Source organism: Micromys minutus (assembly GCF_963924665.1).
Source record: "Micromys minutus genome assembly, chromosome: 21".
Taxonomy (NCBI): domain Eukaryota; kingdom Metazoa; phylum Chordata; class Mammalia; order Rodentia; family Muridae; genus Micromys; species Micromys minutus.
Window position 1 is genome coordinate 28,785,210 of NC_137956.1, and position 20,035 is coordinate 28,805,244.

At 40.3% G+C, this 20,035-nt stretch overlaps 1 protein-coding gene and 1 pseudogene across 2 annotated transcripts in view; one reads left to right on the top strand and one right to left on the bottom strand.

Annotated features, from left to right (window-relative positions):
* Positions 1-15,654, bottom strand: part of SLC25A36 (solute carrier family 25 member 36) — a 29,118-nt gene extending 13,464 nt beyond the window's left edge. Inside the window, exons 1-3 of the mRNA XM_080934301.1 lie at positions 15,495-15,654; positions 4,193-4,357; positions 806-883 (exon numbers count right to left, since the gene is read on the bottom strand). Coding sequence (XP_080790427.1) covers positions 806-883; positions 4,193-4,357; positions 15,495-15,535 — 284 coding nt within the window. The 5' untranslated portion in view covers positions 15,536-15,654. The remainder of the gene's footprint in view (positions 1-805; positions 884-4,192; positions 4,358-15,494) is intronic.
* A 1,857-nt stretch (positions 15,655-17,511) lies between these two features.
* Positions 17,512-20,035, top strand: part of LOC308434376 (developmental pluripotency-associated protein 4-like) — a 122,019-nt pseudogene continuing 119,495 nt past the window's right edge. The window contains exon 1 of the transcript in view: positions 17,512-17,614. The product of the transcript in view is annotated as a developmental pluripotency-associated protein 4-like (transcript). The remainder of the gene's footprint in view (positions 17,615-20,035) is intronic.

Here is a 20,035-nt window from a genome sequence, read left to right on the forward strand (position 1 = left end):
CTAGTTTTAAATCCAAGATAATGTTGCTCAGCCTCTCAATTACAGGAGTAGGCAACCAAGCTCAACTCTGAATACTTTCTTAAAATGAAAGAGAAACACAGTAAATAACAGGATGTGAATGAAGTGTGTAGTTTGAAGTACAGAACTAGGTGTCCACGTTCATCCTAAATATGAACTTTTTTGAACAGCATTTTTTGAACAGCATGAAGAATCCAGTTGCAGAGCACCTGACTCCCCCTTCTGAATAGGCACACACGGTGCACATACATTTGTGCAGAAAAAAAATCATACATAATAAATATATTTAAAAATGCTTATTTATAGTCAGGCAAACCTCTGTAATTCTAGCACTCAGGTATATTCGGTAGGAACATGGTAAATTTGAGGTTAGCAGAGCTACCCAGTAAGACTGTCTCAAAACAAAAACAAACACCCCTCCACACACTTACAACAAACTCTTTATTTTCTTTAAAAACATTTTGTTTTGTTTTTTGAAATTTAAGAGTTACCACAGTTAGAACTATTTTATTCCACACTTTATTTTTCAAGTAAAAGCATCCATAGTTTAAAGCAAACACTACACTGCCTCCTTACAACATGAATCATTTCCTTTGTGTTCACAGCACAATGAACTTCTGTTAGACCCAGAACCAAGGTTTTCTTTGTAAATTCCTTTTGATTAGCAACAGAAACACAACTATCTAACTTCCCATGAATACTGAAATGTATGTGTTTCAGCAAATGATTATATCCAGATACCTTGAAATAAAGACAGACAGAATCTTACTTAGCTTTTTTATTTTACCTGGAGGGAGCCACTCCCACCAAATTGGGGCCTAATCCTCTAAACAATGAGCGAGGGCCCTCTTTTTCCAGGATAACCCTGAAAAGATAAAAGCAAATTATTAGAAAGAAATATTCTTCCATTTCCCTTTATTAATATTCTAGAGCAAAGCCAATGTCACATTTATGATGTATTTTTTAGGTCCACTGCATTACTTATAAAAACATTTTTTTTTGGGTGGTGGGCACAGGAAAAGTACTGATGATTCAAGTGATAACAAAACTCTGTATATATTCTCTTTAAAAATGGCTAGCAAGATGGCTCAGTGGGCAAAGGCACTTGCCATGCAGCCTAAGGATCTGATTTGGATCCCTGGAACTCACCTAAAGGTTGAAAGAAAACAGACTCCAGACCATTGGCCTTTGTTTTCTACATGTATACCGTGGCATGTATGTGCCCATACACACATGCACAAAATTTTTAAAAACTGTGGTTTTAACCAAGCATGCAGAGTCTATGCCTGTAACTCTAATACCTGGGAGGCTGGGATGAGAGGACCACTCTAAGTCTGAGACTAACCTGGACTTCAGAGTGAGTTTCAAGTAAAGCTAGGCTTCAGAAAAAGTAAGTGTATATTGACATTGATTTTGTCTTTTTTTTCCTTCTTTTTTAGGGCAGGCCAAACCCTAGTTTATTTCAGTTTCAGCAACAGCTTAGCCATCAAAAAAATAAACTCTACTCAGGGCAACAGCAAGTCTCTACAGCAAGGCTAGGAGCTCAACCAAAAGAAAGGCAGCAAACAACAAGAATGCAGCTTGGGCAGTGCCCGGGGACTTGATCTCTTTCCGTTCCCTCCTTGTATCAGCATATTCAATTCCACAGTTAGAAATGTAGTTTCTTTCTACTTTCAGGGTCTATCTGGTGCTGGGGATCAGACTTATACTAGAAGGTAAACCCTCCACCACCGAACCATAACCCAGTCCATGAAGTCTTTCATCTTGGGACATACCCTCAAGTTCTGCAGTATCATGCCAATTGTTTCAGTGAGATGCTACTGAAAGAAAAATCTATCACCCTAATGCCCTAAGGGTTACTAGAATGCTTAGTGAGTTTCAGTCAGTATTTACTATATTGAGAACTTAATGTATAAACAGCGTATGACTAGATAATAAGATAGAAAACATAACAGCCCTTCACACTGAAAATTTGCTGATTAGTTGTGAAAAAAGCATATTAAGACATAATTTAATAGGTGACAATAAGCAAATATTGTACAAGACATTACTGCCAGAACAAAAAAAGGTAGAGTTTAAAACATAAAAGGCTTTCTGAATTAGATAGTTAATGAAGTTACAGAGGTGAGAAGGGACAGGAATATTTTAATGTAGTAGCCAGATTAGTGGTATATGCCTGCAATTCTACGTTTGGGAAGCTGAAATAGTTCAGGCCAGTCTAATTAGACTGACTTAGGGCAATAAACAAACAAACAAAAACAAGGCAAGGAAATTTTAGGGCTAACAGACAGGCAGACCAAGTGCTTCTCTGGATATCTATATATTCAAGAAAGATCTCTTAAAAGGCAGATGAATGTTCTAGTTAATCAAAGGTGTGAGCTAAGGGGCAAGACTTTTCTTTATGAAGTCCAAGGTGTTAACTGTGAAAAAAAAAAGTAACTTTTCACTAATCCCAATTTACCATAAGAAAACTAAACAGTATCGGATTCTTTGGTGATTAAATTAATTTATAAGAAGATTAAAGAAGAGAATGAAAACTTTAAGAAAATGGTGGTGGTGGTGGTACATGCCTTTAATCCCATTACTGGGTAGGCAAAAGCAGTTAAATCTTTTTAGTTTGAAGCCAGCCTGGTGTACATGGAGTAGTACCAGGACAGCCAGTGTTACACAATGAAGCCTTGTCTCAAGACAACAACACAAAACCTGAGAAATCTATACTTAAAAACAAACAAACAAATCTAGAGAGATATCTAAAGTTCTTATGATGAAGTAAAAGTAAAATTGCTGAAAACCAGAACAAAATATATCTCAGGGGTCTAAGGGAAAATTTTAAGAAGACCAAATCAATGGTAATGTCAGAATTGTGATTCTAAGATATATTTCCTGAGACTGGAGGGATGGTTTAGTGGTTAAGAGTCACTGGCTGCTCTTCCTGAGTTCGATTCCCAGAACCCACAAGGTAGGGCTCACAACCATCTGTAACCATAGTTCCCATGGAACCTCATGTCCTCTTCTGATGTGCATATATGTAGACAAAACACCCATATACATAAAATACATGAATAAGTTTAAAAAAAGATACATCTACTACACTTATCAATACTTTTCTGTAATCGTGACATTTTAATTTAATTAAAAATTGCTGAGTTTTATTCCACCTTTCATGTACTTGGGTAACCAAGCTGAACAGTGTGATGCAATTTAGTAGCAAATGTAAACACCCTGAATGAGCTCATCTGCTCCTACAAAACAAACACTACTGAACTAAATTCAAACAGATTTAAGTCATGTGAGCTGATAAGGCAGACACACAGGAACTCAGGTTCTAATACAAACCTAAAGACATAGAAACTGATCTGAGTTAAGTTTTTTATTGTTTTGCTTTTTGAGATAGGGTTTCTCTGTATAGCCCTGGCTGTCCTGGAAGTTGCTCTATAGACCAGGCTAGCCTCACACTCAAAGACCTACCTCCATCTTCCAAGTGCTGGAATTAAAGGTATGTATCACCACAGCCAGTCTTGAAAGTGAATTAATTAAGTCTAGTAATATAAACATGCTAATAATTTTTTTTCAAGTCATCAGAAAATAACAACACACAGATATTTAAAAACTGGGATAATTGTTTTAAGCTGCAACTGTTTAGGTTATATGCTCTATATTTTGTAAATGAAAACAGACCACCAGCAATTAGACAGAGGTACTCATGCACACATGTGAACATTAAACACACAATAGTTAGTACAACACTAACTTCATTTCAAAAGCAAACAAAACTGCCATCTGGGCATGGTGGCACAGAGTCAGGCCTGTTTTAGATACCAATTCTAGACCAGTGAGGACAATATAGTGAGACCTTGCTTGAGAACAAATCAAACAACCAAACAGACAAATAAAAAAGCAATTCAAAACAAAATACTGTAGTACCTTTAGAAAAAATTCACTGGATAATGTAGAAAAAATATTCTAAATATATAGAATTTGGAAATATTGCATTTTAAATGATCTTTATAATTGTTCTACTCCTTTATGGTCTATCACTACTATGAAGTGTGATTCATACTAACTTCTGACTTTTGAGTTTTTAAAAGAACCTTTAAAATATGGAAGATAAAAACTAAGCATGTGGGAATCACTAAGATCTCAGCATCAAAAAAGTCCACGAATTTTTGCTTACTTTAGACAATGAAGAGGTCCAGGGGACACTACTCGGTTGACACTGGCTCCAGCCATGGTGTTCAGCTGAACTTCAGAAATATATAGTGTCACAGAAGATGACTGCAGCCGTGTTTTCACAACTTCCAGTGGACATGTCAGAATAGCTCCCACTGTACCACCACATCTACAAAAAAACCCGAAATGAAACAAAACAATCGGTAAGAGTAGAATGTAGGCATCTAACCAGCCAATGAGAAGACACACTCCCACCTAGCACTCTAACCCAACCTTACTAAAAGCTAAAATTTTAACGACTAATTTTTTTTTGAAAGTTCCACTTACTTGACTGCAAATGAACTTTCAGTTACTAAACGAACTGAGGGAACTGTGGAAAACTCTGTCATGTTGTAGCTGGTGGCCATAGTACCCACATATCAGAATAAAATATAGGAAAAAATGAGTTTAGTAATTTACACAGAAAGCATAATTAGGTAAAGAAAGACTTCCAATAATGGCTTTTACTAAAAATGACTGACAAACTGAGTTGCCCATGTAGAGTCCATAGCTCTGTTGGACTCTACAGTGTATGAATTATATCCCATCTTTCAAATTTCTAATCCTTTAAAAATCTCAAACTAATTCTAAGCAATAGAAGAGAGATAAATTACTTATGAATAACCGTACTTATTTCTAATTTTAAATACTCCAACACTCAGGACTGTATTTACAAAATATATAGTTTTACAGTCATTAACTGTTATTTCCATGTGTACAGAACAGGCAAAATTAGTAAAAAAAAGAAAAAAAAAAAAACAAAAATATTTAGCAAAACAATACTATTTAGCAAAATATATTATTTAAACCAGTTAAAGGAAAAAAGAATTTAAGTAATAACCTAAGTAATTATTCTCTATACCCAAGAGTAGGAAATTCACATATGTAATCTCAGCTCTCATGAGGCTAAGGGAAGGCTGGGGAGAAAACTCAGTGGGTAAGAGCACTCAGTGTACAGGCATGAGGACCGACTATAGTCCCCAGCACCCATATAAAGCTATGTAGTGCACGCCTATAACCCTAGAACTAGCCAGCCTAAAAACAGAATAAATACTGTTAAAAAACACCAAAATGAAAATTCCAGTAACAACAGAAAAATAAAAACAATTTTTCCTTACAGCACTAAAAGCTACCCAGTGAGGTCCTGAGAATAACAACTCAGAGATTTTACTTACTGCAATGAAGCTAGAGCTAATGGAATCCAAGGTTAATATAGAAAACGGGCATTAGGAAAAACAGCCCAGGACAGAAATATATTCAGTATCACTCAAAATTTCAAATAACAAATCATTAAAAAGAAATTATTTCAGGATCTAGAATGTCAAATCCACATGGAGTAGATCTGGGTTTGAAGCCTATCACTCCAAATATGAAACAAAGAATACTTTATATATTGATATAGTAATACCTGCCATTAAGAAAGTTAAAACCAAAAGCTGTGTCATACAAAAATTTAAAACTTGCACTCTTTGATAGAAACTGTTAAAATGGAAAGACAGCCAAGGCTAATTTGCAAATTGTATGCCCCGACAAATAAGTGTCAGAAACTCGGACAACCCTTCAACAAGATATTTAGCAGAATTCACAAATGACAGGTGTATTCAAACAAGCACAGAAAGTATTCAGTCATCTGCCATCTGGGATGTAATGGGATACACAGCTACTTATGACTAAAATTAAAAAGACTGACACTCGGAACAACCATATCAGAAAACAGAACGAACGACACTTTCCACAGGTAAAGATACATGTAAACTGTAACCTCATTCTTAGGTTCTGGCCGGACGGAAACAAACATGATGAAATGCCTGTTTATGAATGTTTATGTCAACTTAACATTTAGTCCCTAAAAACTGAATATCTTGGTCAGCATTTCTATTCCTGCACAAACATCATGACCAAGAAACAAGTTGGGGAGGAAAGGGTTTATTCAGCTTACACTTCCACACTGCTGTTCATCACCAAAGGAAGTCAGGGCTGGAGGTCAAGCAGGTCAGGAAGCAGGAGCTGATGCAGAGGCCATGGAGGGATGTTACTTACTGGCTTGCTTCTTTCCCCTGGCTTGCTCAGCCTGCTTTCTTATAAAAGCAAGGGATCCTAGAGATGGTACCATCCACAGTGGGCTGGGCCCTCCCCCCCTTGATCACTAGTTGAGAAAATGCCTTACAGTTGTATCTCATGGAGGCATTTCCTCACCTGAGGCTCCTTTCTCTGTGATAACTCCAGCTTGTACCAAGTTGACACAAAACCAGCCAGTTCACTGAAAAACCCCACAAATGTCTAAATTAATCAAGGATGGACTGATGAACTGCAGTACATCTAGAACTGAATACTATTCTGCAATAAAAACCACAATCTAGGATGAATTTCAAACATTATGCTCCTTAAAAATACCTGTCACACATGGCTTTAATTATGAGATTTTCACTTTTATATTCTGGAAAAGGCAAAACTAAAGGGGCAGAAATGAGATTTGTGGTCACCAAGGGAAAGTAATTTGGAAAGACTGCCTGCAAAAAGTCTGAGAGAATTCTTGAGATAAAACTTAATGAATTATGAACTTAAGTGAAAGTGATACTCATACTAAGGAGAACTGTATAGAGCAAAGGAACTAAAGGGAGTGTGGAGAAGTGTAAGCTGGGGTTAGCTACGAAAGGTCAAGCCAGCCAAATCCTGAAATAAATGGGGCAGATGGTCGCCAGACCCGTTCTTACTGAAGAGCTACTGGTACTGACAGCTGCTATAGTAAGGAGAACTACTTCTTAAGATATGAGTGATGTGGCTACTGGTACAATTTCCATGCTCCAGTGGATGGCACAACACCCACGCACATAAAGGCAGCCCTAACTAGACATAATGTGTATGTGCATGAAATTGGGGGGCTGTACTAAGAGGAATACGGGGATGTTGTAGGGGTGCTTATAGGAGTAGATATATTTCCTTGCACATATATGAAACTCTCAAGAATACAGGTCTTTAAAAGGCTGTGCTGGTTAGTTTTTTTTTTTTTTTTTTTTTGTCAGTTTGATACAAATCAGAGTTATGTAGGAAGACGGAACCTTTATGGGAAAATGCCTTCCTTCAACAGCTTGGCTTCTGGGTATGTCTGTAGAGGCATTTTCTTGATGATAACTGATGTAGAAGGGTCTAGCCCATTGTGGGTGGTGCCACCCCTGAGCAGATGGCCTTGGGTTGTTTAAAAAAGGAAAATCATCAGCCTATGGGGAGCAAACCAGTAAACAGCATGGCCAATGATCGAGTTCACACCTTACTTCAGGTTCTTGCCCTGAGTTTCTTCCTTGGCTTCCCTCAGTGACCTACTGTGATCAGGACATGTTAAGTCAAACAAACCCTTTCCTTCCCAGTTGCTTTTGGTCATGTATTTATCACAAAACAGAAAGCAAACTAGGACAAAAGCCAAATGTGAACATTAGTAATATCAAGTATTTGGAGCTGAATGCAATTTACATTGCACAAAAACATTTAGTATGTTTATGTCCACAAGTAAAATACCCAACAAGAATCATCCCCGAAGCAGCAGGTATTTGGGTATTTGTGACAGAAATCTCACTTTCTAAAGGGAATTCAGCTAGGATATGGCTTCCTGCTAAGTGTTTGTCTAGCTTGAACTGAGCCCTAATTTCCCAGCACCCAAGCATGCATGCACACACCCACCCACTTACAGTTCTAGCTCTTGGGAGGCAGAGCAGAATCAGAAGTTCAAGGTGGTCTTCAGCTACACAGTGAGTTCAATCAAGTCTAGGCTAGCCCTATCTCAAAACAAAAACAAAACCCAAATGCTATGTAATATTATTTTAGCCTTATTCCATTTCTCCAGTTTTATACCAATAAATAAAATATTTTGAACTAGAGAGATGGTTCAGTGATTAAGAGCACTGACTATTCCTTCATGGGTTCTGAGTTCAATTCCCAGCAACCATATGGTAGCTCACAACCATTTGTAATGGGATCTGATATCCTCTTCTGGTGTGTCTGAAGACAGTTACAGTATACTCACATACATAAAATAAATCTTCTTTCTAAAAAGGACATTTAAAACTTTTTAGAAATACTAATTTGCAAAAAAAAAGTATATACTAATTTTCATAGCCAATATAATCATGCTTTTAAAAATTATCAAGAAGCAGGATCACAAGTTCAATGCCTGCCTAGGCTAGGTGTTCCAAGATAAGCCAAGTTAACTTAGTGAGGATCCTGTCTCAACATTAAAAGAAGGGTGGAACAGGAGGCTCCCGGTTTACCTTGTAGTAATCAAGATGAGGACTTTTCTGAAATCAAAACTAGCTGAAAAGCCTCTAATTATCCACGCAGAAAGTTTTAGGTTAAAAATCACCAGGAAGACAAAAAGGCTTCAAAGGTTTCTGAAAACTATCAGAAAAAACACAAGTAAAAGAAAAAGATGAACCAGCCAGACATGGTGGTGCAAACTAGTCTCAGCTCTGGGGAAGCAGAGGCAAGTGGACCTGGTCTACATAGCAAATTCCAGGCTAGCTATGGGTACATAGATTTTGTTTCAAAGAGCAAAAGACACCAAGAAAATGACAAACCAGAAAGTAAAATTAAGTACCTTAATTCTCACTGGCTGTAGACAGGCTTCTAAGCATCTCAACCCAAGTGCACTAATGAATGCCCTCAGGATTTCCTGCCTCCTCATAGTGCTTTTCTTCTCTGTGGGTGACCCTGAGCTAATGACTGTAGTGTGGTAGCCAACTAATCTGCTAATGTGAAATATCTTACTATTTAAAAGTTATATTTCAAAGCTATTTCTGTGAATCCCTCATTTGTTCCATGTTTCCTTCACTGGCAATTCCATGGAGAGAACATGTCTCAAGTTTGAGACCAAAGAACATTAAAAATTAATTATAGCATCAAAAAAAAATCTCTGGATTATAAATCTTACTGAACTATAAATGACATAATACCTTTAGTATATCCAAAGTAACCTCAATTATTTCTTCTTAGTCAAACTACCTGGATCAATGTGCATTTTAAAAGTTTATAGGCAGTAGGCAGGGGCTGAAGCAATGGCTTCATGGCTATGAGCATGGGTTGCTCTTCCAGGGAGCTTCACGATGTAACAGCAGCTCCAGAGGATTCAATGCATGCAGGGGCGTGTACACACACACACACACACACACAACTTATAGATAATTGTTGGGTACAGTGGTACACACCTGTAAGTTGGCACTCTTGAGGCTAAGGCAAGGAGGCCAAGAGCTGCACACCTGCATAGTGAAACACTGTCACTCAAAAAGAGAAGGAACCAAGAGAGAGAAGGGAAGAAAGGGAGGAAAAGAAAGGAAGGACCAGGGAGGAAAAGGAACCAGAAGAGTAAAACAGCCAAGATCATTTAGAGAAATAAGACAAACATATATTCTATGCATCAATCTACAGACTATTTAAACCTTGTTTAACTCAACAGCCTTATAAGACAATTAAAACTACTTTTATGTTTATCTAGTAAGTCTACCCACCTTTAAGCAGTTGTTTCTATTTGCTTATGTACAGTAAGAGAAAATTTCTGGCATGCCAGAGGTCAGCTCCTTTAGTACTTTTTACCAACCTCTTGAGTAAGCAGCAGAGTTGAATAAGTCAAGCGCAGTGTAACCAGGAGACTGTTTAAAAGCACAGAATACAAAAAATCCTCTACAAACAGACCTTAGAGCAGTGTGCCCACTGAAGGCGTCAAAGTGCTTCCCCACACAGCTTACCATGGTGCATAAGACTAAGTTGAGAGTGAGGGGATGGGAAGGCGGCGACGGAGAACTTTTCACTGAACAGCAGTACCAAGCAAATCAATCTCAAGCATCCTGCTAAGAACCACGAACCTGCAGTTGCTCAGACACAAAAACAGCTCTACAGTCTCAAACTGCTGAACCACTAGAACCAGTTTCAGTGTCTAAAACTTTTACTAAACAAATTGAGTGGGAGCACAGAAACCTAAGAATATTCAAGATTCTGTTGAAGGAAAGGAGAACAAGCAAGAACTGTTTCCAAGACTGGCTGTCAGACACAGGCTGCCTTCCTTTTGAGACTCTGAGAGTGCCTGGGCCAGGACACTTGTTAGACAGGTAAAAAAACTCACTACTGTGAGAAGTATTTCCTGAGTACATCCACAGTACTGAGCTGTGTGCACATCCTTAAAGGTGCCTGGGAATCCATCTTTTGTATCTTTACACAAACCCATTTCCTCAAACTTTATAAAAGCAGAATAAACAGGCCAACCCATTTTTCTGTCTTTAAGTAATACACCATCTCACAAGAAACAACACTAAAAAACAGTATACAAAAAGGTTAACCAACCTTAGGGTGGGGAGTGTTGTATATTAAAGTATATAAGTCATCTCAAAATCCTATAAACCTCATCAAAAAATTCTTACCCCCTACTTTTTCTTCTGAACCTTATTTGTTAACCAATATTACAGACCAAACATTATCTCCAAGACTTTAGCATTTAAGTCAAGAAATTTTTTTTTCCTGAAATGGATAGGAACATTTCCTATACAGTGACAAATTATCATGAAAAAACTAGATCTTAAAAAAGGGTATTGAAAGTATGTGTAGAGTTTCTGGCATAGTAAAAATTAATAAGGTATTCTTACTTTGAATGCTAGAGCAAAATAAAGAATAATAATATCCAAATCAGAAAAATGCCGGTCAACTGATTAGCTAAACACAGACCTGTAGAAGAAAACTATCACATAGATCAAGATACAGTTGTAGAGTATCAGACTAAGGACTGAAAACTCTACTATGGAAACAAAATATGCAGAAGGAATATGACACATTTTGAAAAAAGTGGAAACTTAAATCTATTTACTTCCCTTTGCATCAAATTTGAAAGTTGTCATTAGTTTTCTCTTTCCTGTTCCAATCACATTTCTAACCCTTGCCCTGTAAACACCTGTAAACACCCAATCAAAATATCAGGTCCAATGGCTAAGGGCTCTAAGCATAACTTATGACAGTAACACTAGAAAGCTCAGCACTTCCTGCTACAGTAAACTTGCCTTGTCAGATTTCAGAACACGCTGATTGTCTTTTTTTTTCTTTCTTTTTTGAGAGAGGGTCTCATTATGAACATCAGGCTGACCTGGAAGTGCCCACCTCTACCTTCTACCTGAGTGCTAGGATCAAAGGCAGGCACTATCTCCCCCAGCTGGCTCTTCTGCTCTGATCATTTTATCAACTTATTTATTAATCCATTCATTACATATCCACTTTATATCCCACTCACTGCCCCCCTTCCTGGTCACCTACACTCCTCCTACCCGCCCACTCTCATTGAGGTCCCTTGGGTATTCCCCCACCTGGACCTTCCTCTCCCACTGAGGCCAGACAAGGCAGCCCAGCTATAAGAACATCCTTTGGGATAGCCTGCGTTCTCTGTTCTAAGCTTTTAGTGGAGATTTGAACTTAAAAGTCTTCATGCTTAGGCAACAGCATTTCCCTGAATAAACCATTTACCAGACCCTTTCATGAACATTTTTAAGTGAAACTGGCGGAAACCCAAAAACTCTGATTCTAGAAGAATAATGAGACTACCAACAGCTGCCTTTACACAGCTTTGCCCTTAGTCTATCAGTACAAATGTCAACAGATTTGTGAAAGGCAAACAATGCCATACTATTTTTACAAACATGGTCTTAGAATTAAAAACTATCCCAAGGGTTCTTGGGAATTCTAGAGTCCTAACCCCACCCCACTCTCCCTACACAAATCTACTACAGGGAAATAACTTAATAATACTGTTTTAATAGTATTAAAATTAATCTATTAGAATTAATTCTTACAGGGGGTATGCCACAGTGTTTAAGATCTCTCCCCCAACATTCATAGGTTCAAATCCTACTCCCTAAGGTAACAGCAGCTGGGCTTTGGGAAAGTGACTAGATATTGAAGGCAGAGTGTCATAAAATAGTGCCTCTAGCTAGTCCACTTACCACTGAGGACAGAGTGGGGTTTTAGTCTGAGGAAGGAGCCCCTCACCAGGCAGGCATGCAACTTGCCTTCACCACCCCCTGGACTCTAGAACTGGAATAAATAAATGTTAACTTTTTAAGACGCCACCTGATTTATGGTATTTTGCTATAGCAGCCCAAAATGTCTAAGAAAGATGCAAGAGACTGGAGACATGTCTCAAAGGCTAAGAGCACTTACTGGGCAGGTCACGGTGGCCAATGCCTTTAAACCCTGCACTCAGGAGGCAGAGGCAGGTGGATCTGAGTTCTAGGCTAGCTTGGTCCATACATTGATTTCCAGCATAGCCAGAGCTATATAGTAAGACCCTGTTTTGAAGAAAAGGAAGGGAGGAGGGGAGGGAAGAGAAGAGGAGGAAGAAGGAGAAAGAAGAGGAGGAAGAATAGGAGGAGGAAAAGAAAGCAGCACTTACTGGTCTTGCAGAGGACCAGGGACCAGTTTCAGGATTAGCCTTCACGGGTTCTTGCAAACACATGGTATATGTGTGTGTGTGTGTGTGTGTGTGTGTGTGTGTGTGTGTGTGTGTGTATACACATACCCAGATATATATATATCTGCATGCATGCACACACATACACACATATATTTAATTTTAAGGTTTACTTTTCTTGATGTATACAACTGTCTTGTTCCATGTGTGCCTGTTGGATCCATTAGAACTGGGTTTTTGGACAGTTGTGAACATAACATCTGAAGTACAGTAAAAACTAAACCTTATTTACATTCTTTTTTTTTTTTTTTTTTTAGGCTACTATGGTTTGTCTCTAACTTAATTAACCCAAACAATGACCTTACAAATTCTGAATATTAACTCTGGCAAAAGCATAATGAGATCAAAGGGTGCCTTAAAAGAAAGCACAGGTTAAGCACATAGATACGTCATTTAGACCCAAGGTCCAGCGCTAGTCTGTTTCAAATGTTCCTATTATGGCCCCTAGCAAAAATCTTTCTGGGATCCAGATGAGCCTACCTGAGTATACAGCATTTTAGTAATCAGGAAAGGAACTCAAAGGTTCCCGTGTTAAGAAAACCTTTGCCTAAGAATAAATGAAAGGCTACTCTTGGTTCTTTTAAGGTACACTGAGCATAATCCAAAGAATCCGAGTATATGAGAAAGCCCAGCCATAAAGCCCACAAAGACACACCTCTCCTGTGTAGTAAAGTGGATTTTACAACTCATGGTGTATATAATCCTATCACGATAAACAAACCTAGCAATTAGGAAGAACACACATGATTGCCAAAATAAGCTATTTTGATATATAATTTGAACATGTTCAATTAAGAATATTTCCAACATAACCAGCCTTATACCTTTATATGTTCAGTAAATACAGCACTGCCACAACATTACACAGAACAGAATTTATGTATTGTAGAACTGTCAAGACTTCTACAATTACTTATTCCTCATTTTACACGAATGAAAATATTTGACCTTAAGGAATTTGTTTTGGCATCTGTATTTTTTTTCTATATTTTGATTAAAATGACCTACCACTGTTATAGAGTATATGTATGTATGTAACCATTATATATGAATGCAATGAAGATGAAATGGAAAGAAGGGAAAGTTACAAAACACATATCTTGCCCCATTTAACATTCTACTACTGTGTACATACTAGACTTCTTGGGAAGTGGAGGAAATGAACTGATATTTTTGGATCCCATAAAATTTCTCCATTATAGCCCTCAACAAAAACAAAAAGCCTACATAAAATGGCCTAAATCCACAAGTATTTACAAAGTGATGATTCTATTAGAGCTGGAAAATTAACACATCCAGACTAACATTTATATAATACGCAAGCATGTGCTTTAACAAAATCTGCATATGTATGAAGCCTGAATAAAAAATAACAAAGGAGCCATGGAAGGGCTCTGGAAGAGACCGTGTCGACTTTGCTTTACAGGTGAAGTGATTTAAACAGTTTTGCCTATTTCTTAACTCAAAATAAAAATAGCAACCTGAGCTACATCCATGGTGTTCTTTCAGGTTAGATCTATTTTTTTTTTCCAGATCTAATTACAAGTAGAAATTCAACTACTACAACATAATACATCCTTACTTTCTTCTACTCCACACACACACACACACACACACACACACACACACACACGGAGGGAGGAGATAGATAGATTAATAAAATGTTCTAAGGGCCTGAAGATGAAGCCCTGTGGTGGAAAACTTGACTAGCATGTGCAAAGTACAGGCTTAGCAGACATTAAATGAGCCCTTTACTGGCAGTAAACATTTCAGACACACCAAAAACAAATTGGTTCTCATAAAATTAGTCGTTGTTTTAATGCCAGAATAGTGGACGGTTCAAAATCGGTGAATCATAAATGTGGCATGAAATGTGTGCCAACTATGTAAAGGATTGTCACTATTAGCAACAGAATCCACACACATTAACTCAAAGCTCAACCATGCAAAGAATGCTTATGTATGTATTCCTTTGATATTCTGAAAGTGGTTGATCCAAAAATCAAACCATGAAACTTGAAAACACTCGTTATTCTGTTACATAGGTTAAAAAGTTAATTCACCATAGCTATTTTTTTTAATGACAACTTTATAGTTTTGCAGGTAAAGTCTTAACGGTGTTCGATTTCTCTAAATAACTGGGAACATATCGAATGGAGGAACAAACTTGGTTCAGCAAAATGGCTGTAGCATTCATGCTGGGGGATCAGCAAACCAGACTTCAGGCTCCATGCTAATCCTGTACACATATAAAGTTAAATATTCATCTAATACATGACTTCTCTCAACCCATCCCTATCCCTTCTCCAAAGCAGGGAGTGCTTGGAGGGCTGGCCTCCCGCCTCTAAGAGAGGGGGGGGGAGAGAATAAAATATTTCAAAGTCACGACGCTTTTGCACTATCTCCCGCAAACCGGGACAGGCAAGGGAAAAGAAAAATTTCCGAAGCTGGAAATAACCTCGGGCACCGCGGGCAAGAGCACGGCAACGTCTTCCCCGCCGGCTACGACGCCCGCCAGCAGCAAACGCGCCGCGGCGGCCGGAAACAAGGTCGCCCTCCGAACGTGGGCAACGTGAGGCCCGGTCGTGCTGGGCGGGGAGACCGAGCCATTTTGTCGCCAGGTCGAGCCTCCTCCGCGAGGCCGGGGTCCGCGTGTCTCCGCTGTCGCGCAGTACAGACACGCTAGGCCGCGACTCACGCCCTGCCCCAGCCCAGGCCCGGCGTGGCCTTCGTAGGCCCGCAGCCTCCACCCCACGCGCCCCACCGACCGACCTACCCCCCAGCAAACAGATGCACCAGCGTGTCCCTCTGGCTCATTCTCTCCTCTGCATGTCCTCCGGGAGCAGAGGCGGGACGCGGACCCAGCAGGCCGCCACGGCCAGCGGCGAGGGCCAAGAAGGGGGGGGGACGCCAGGGAGTGGGCGGAGCCGCCGCTGCGGAAGGCCACCCGCGAACCCACCCCGTCGGGTTCCTGCTCCAGCGAGCTCCGCCGGACTGCGCAGCGCGAGTCCCGAGGAGTCGGAGGTCCCTACATAAACAGAAGCTCCTATTGGGTTAGGATGCGTGACGTCACGAGAGTCGCACGCCTCTTTCACGTGATCGCCGAGGGGGGCTCCTCAATGAAGGGCCGCGGGGCAGGATGGGAGTGCTCGTCCCAGTGTTGTGGGTCGCCTTGCCTTCGCACCTGATCAGGAAGGCTGGCTGCCCAGCCCTCGCCACTTACCTGCACTGGCGGGCTGGGACAGTCGTCTAGGATAAAACCCCAGCGGTCCAGGACCATAGCAAATTTATGGGTTTAGAACTGAGCCTTTCTGCTTCCCGGTGTTTGCCTTGGAAATCACTGAAATGCTTGGAAAAACCTTGTGCGAATATATTTGCATGCACTCTCCACAAACAGCACAGCATTAGACATGATCGTTAAACATCAGTGTTAAATTGGGATCTGCAGGGGAGTGACGAGAGAAATCGTTAATTTTTTAAAGATAACTTTTATTTTTGGCCAGGAATGAGTCTTTTCTCACTGTGAGACTAACCCTGGTTGGTCTGGGGGCTTGCTCTCCAACTCAGAGATCTGCATGCTTTAGACTCCCAAGTGATGGGATTAAAGGAGGTCCAACTTCCTAGAACATTCCTGAGATGGAATGCTGATAGAATTCCTGACAGGAATAAGGCAGAGTCACATGAGGGGAAAATGTTCAGTAAAGGGCCAGTAGATTAAAACGTGAAGGTTTACTACAGGAATAAACTACTTATTTTACTACTTATTTACAGCACGTTTCTTATAGGTATATGCAGGTCTAGGGAAAGTGTTTTCTTTCTCTAGAAAATGGAAGTTGTTTCAATTTTTGTTAACTGGTTATTTGCAAGGTACAGATGAATGGTCAAAATAATATGATACCGATATGCCAACCACACAGAAGGAACAGGAATACATTTCGTTCTTTCTTTCTTCCCCCTCCCATACTGCCTTTCCATTTGCAGGGAACCCATCACCCTTCCCAGCCCACATGAAAATTTCCAGAGACACTTTCTCCTAGGCATCACTTGACAAAGTCTAACTGCCTTATCTCTCTCCGTGTTTGGCCAGCACCTAAATGCCTACAAAACGTACAAACTGCAAGTGTTCCTGCCGCAGGAGAGGACCGAGTGTGTAAATTATTTAAAGCACTTCAGTAGTGCCGAGTGTCAGTGAAATTGTGTTCCTAATTTGATTATTATTGTTGGGGGAGGGGCACGTGCAGTCAAGTACTTTGCCCTGGGGTTATCTAATTCATCCCAGAAGAGCTGGGATTTGAATCCAGTAGAGTCCAACTTCAGAGCTTTAATTTTTGAAGTAAGAACCGTCTGTTAGAACAGAAAGGGGCAAAAGTAGAAGAGCAGCCCCAGAGAGTGAGGACAACCCTAGCCAAACAACGTTGGTTCCGGCAGGACATTCAACTGGTATTTCTTTTTATGGCAGTTTTGTTGAGACATAACTCCCATGACATATGGTTCTTAAAAATGTGTGGGTTTGGTGGGTTTTAGTGTGTTTTCCTGGTTGTGCAAGCCTCACCTACCTATTTCCGGAACGCTTCCTCACCCCCAATGCAACCACACGTTTCTTAGGAGTCACTCGTATTCACCCCTCCTCCTACACTCTACAAACCACTGATCTATTTCCTATCCCTCTGGTTTTGCCTGTGCAGCACATTACTTACAAATAAACACATATTTTTAGAACTTATGTGTGGCCTTTGGTGTAAGGAATTTTTCACTAAAAGTGTCTTCAAAATTGACTCGAATTTTGCTGCACAATGGCCGAGACTTTTGCTCGACCGAATGGGGTCCGCATTCAGAGAATGACCACTCGTTTCCACTCTGAGGCTGTCGCCAACATTGCCGCTGTGAACGAGTTCGGTGGGCATGTTTTTTGTACAATAAAAGCCATTCCTGGCTCCGTGGCAAGTCGGCGTTGCTGGCTGCTTTTCTGTCTCCCTCGGAGGCTACTGTAGACGCAGACCGGGCACTTTCTGCTAAGTCGAGCGCCGCCCATGGGGGGCACCTCTGCTAAAGTCCATAAGGACTCGGGCTTGAGCAAACCGCCAAACCTGCTTGGCCCACAGCACTATCATAACCTTCCTTATCTCTCTGGATTGGACACCGCTTCAACAAATTCTTTCCACAGGCCCCTTTGCACTTTCTCCAAAGGTTTATGAGCTTTCCTGAAGGTTGGTATCAGGACAGGAGGTGAATGGAACCAAATGAAGTTCCCCACCAAACAGTTTACCCACCCCCTTCCCAATTTCTACCAGGAGGGCTTCTGGGAGATACAATCTCTTAGTGACTAAGGGATGGACCAAAGTGATCTTCCCTGTCTGGATGGTTGGTCACCATCAGACGAGTACCTCAAAAACAAACAGAGGCCTCAACTTCCTGACTAACAATGGTTTCTAATTTCAATTGCTAAAATGCTTAGTAGCTAAGGGGGTAGGGCACAATAGAGCACAGCTAGGCTGAGGTCACAGTGTTTTGGCTTCTGTTAATCTCTTACTTCATTTCTTGTGGGTTTAGAAATTCTTAAAAGCTTCAGCCCTTGGGTTGGCAACAACAGTTTTAAGTGTTTGCTGGGGGTTTTGTTGTATAAGGTTGTATTGTTGTGGTAAAATACCATAACCAAAAGCAACTTAAGGAAGAAGGGGTTTATTTCAGCTTAGGGTTACAGAAGAACAACCAAAGCATCACAGAAGAGAGGCTTACCTGTTGGCATGAGGCCTGAGCAGGAAGCTGGAGATTCACATCCTCAGGAGTAGCCTTGGAAGCAGGCAGCCAACTGGAGCTGGCCCAGGTCTTCTTATGTCAAAGCCTGCTTCCAATGATGTACTTTCTCCAGTAAGGCTCTCAAAACAGTGCCACCAACTGAGGATCAAAGTATCAAGATGCCTTAAACTATGGAGGGCATTCTCATTCAAACCACCACAAAGGTTAAGCAGGTGGTTTTTTATGTGCCTTTTCTTTGCTTTTCTGTTCTCCTCCCCCTTTCTCTCTTCCCCCTCCTGTTCTTCTTCTTCTCTCCCTTTCAGCCATGGGGTCTCATCTATCCTGGCTTACTACATAATTACTACATACCTGACAGTGACCTTGAATTTTTGATCCTTCTGGTTCCACCACCCAATGCTGGGATCGCAGATGTCTGCCTCCATGCCTACTTTTTATGTAGTTCTGTGGTTGGAAGTATGGCTGCTGATGGACCCCAGGATGTCACGCATGCTAGGCAAGCCAACTGAGCCACATCCCAGGCCCACATTTTACTGCTAGCATTAAGTTCAAATGCAAAAGGGTTTGAGGGAAAAAATTAAAATCTTCTTGTAAGTGCCTGTCTTAATCAGGGTTTCTATTCCTGCACAAAGCATCACGACCAAGAAGCAAGTCGGGGAGGAAAGGGTTTATTCAGCTTACACTTCCGCATTACTCTTCATCACCAAAGGAAGTTAGGACTGGAAGTCAAGCAAGTCAAGAAGCAGAAGCTGATCCAGACGCCATGAAGGGGTGTTACTGGCTTGCTTCCCCTGGCTTGCTCAGCCTGCTTTCTTATAGAACCCAGGTCTACCAGCCCAGGGATGGCACCACCCACAATGGACTGGGCCCTCCCTGCCTTGATCACTAGTTGAGAAAATGCCTTACAGCTGGATCTCATGGAGGCATTTCCTCAAGGGAGGCTCCTTTCTCTGTGATAACTCCAGCTTGTGTCAAGTTGACTCAAAATCGGCCAGTACAGTGCCCTTTCCCAAATCTTACTTTTTAGTGGAAACCATTGTCAATAGCTTGGTGACTGTCTCTTCAGTTGATAATGACCTTGAAGCACTTCATATTTAGACAGTACTTTGTAAGGCCAGATCTTGATTGCTTTTTTGGGTTACAATTAACATATAATAAACCATACCTGTTAAGCAGTATAATTTGATGATTTGTATGTGTATCCACCAGAAGCTCCTCTGTAATAAAGATAATTGATATGTCCACCAACTTCCATCCATCCCATCCCCAATGTTCTGCTCATTATAGATTTTCCAGTTTTGCTTAACCCTTTTAGGCAACCACTACAGATTCATCTACATTTATCTGGAATTTGATCCAAATAAAGCTACAAAATATATACCTAAATGTATACGTATCACATAGGTATATGTGTGCTGTCTTTTTTGATGAGCATAATTATTCTTAGACTAACTAATAGAGTAGCAAGAATCAATAGCTCATTTCTTGTCTGTGGCAGCCATTTAAATTGCATACAAAATTAAGTTATTACAAATAAAGTCATTATGAACATTCATGTGTGTG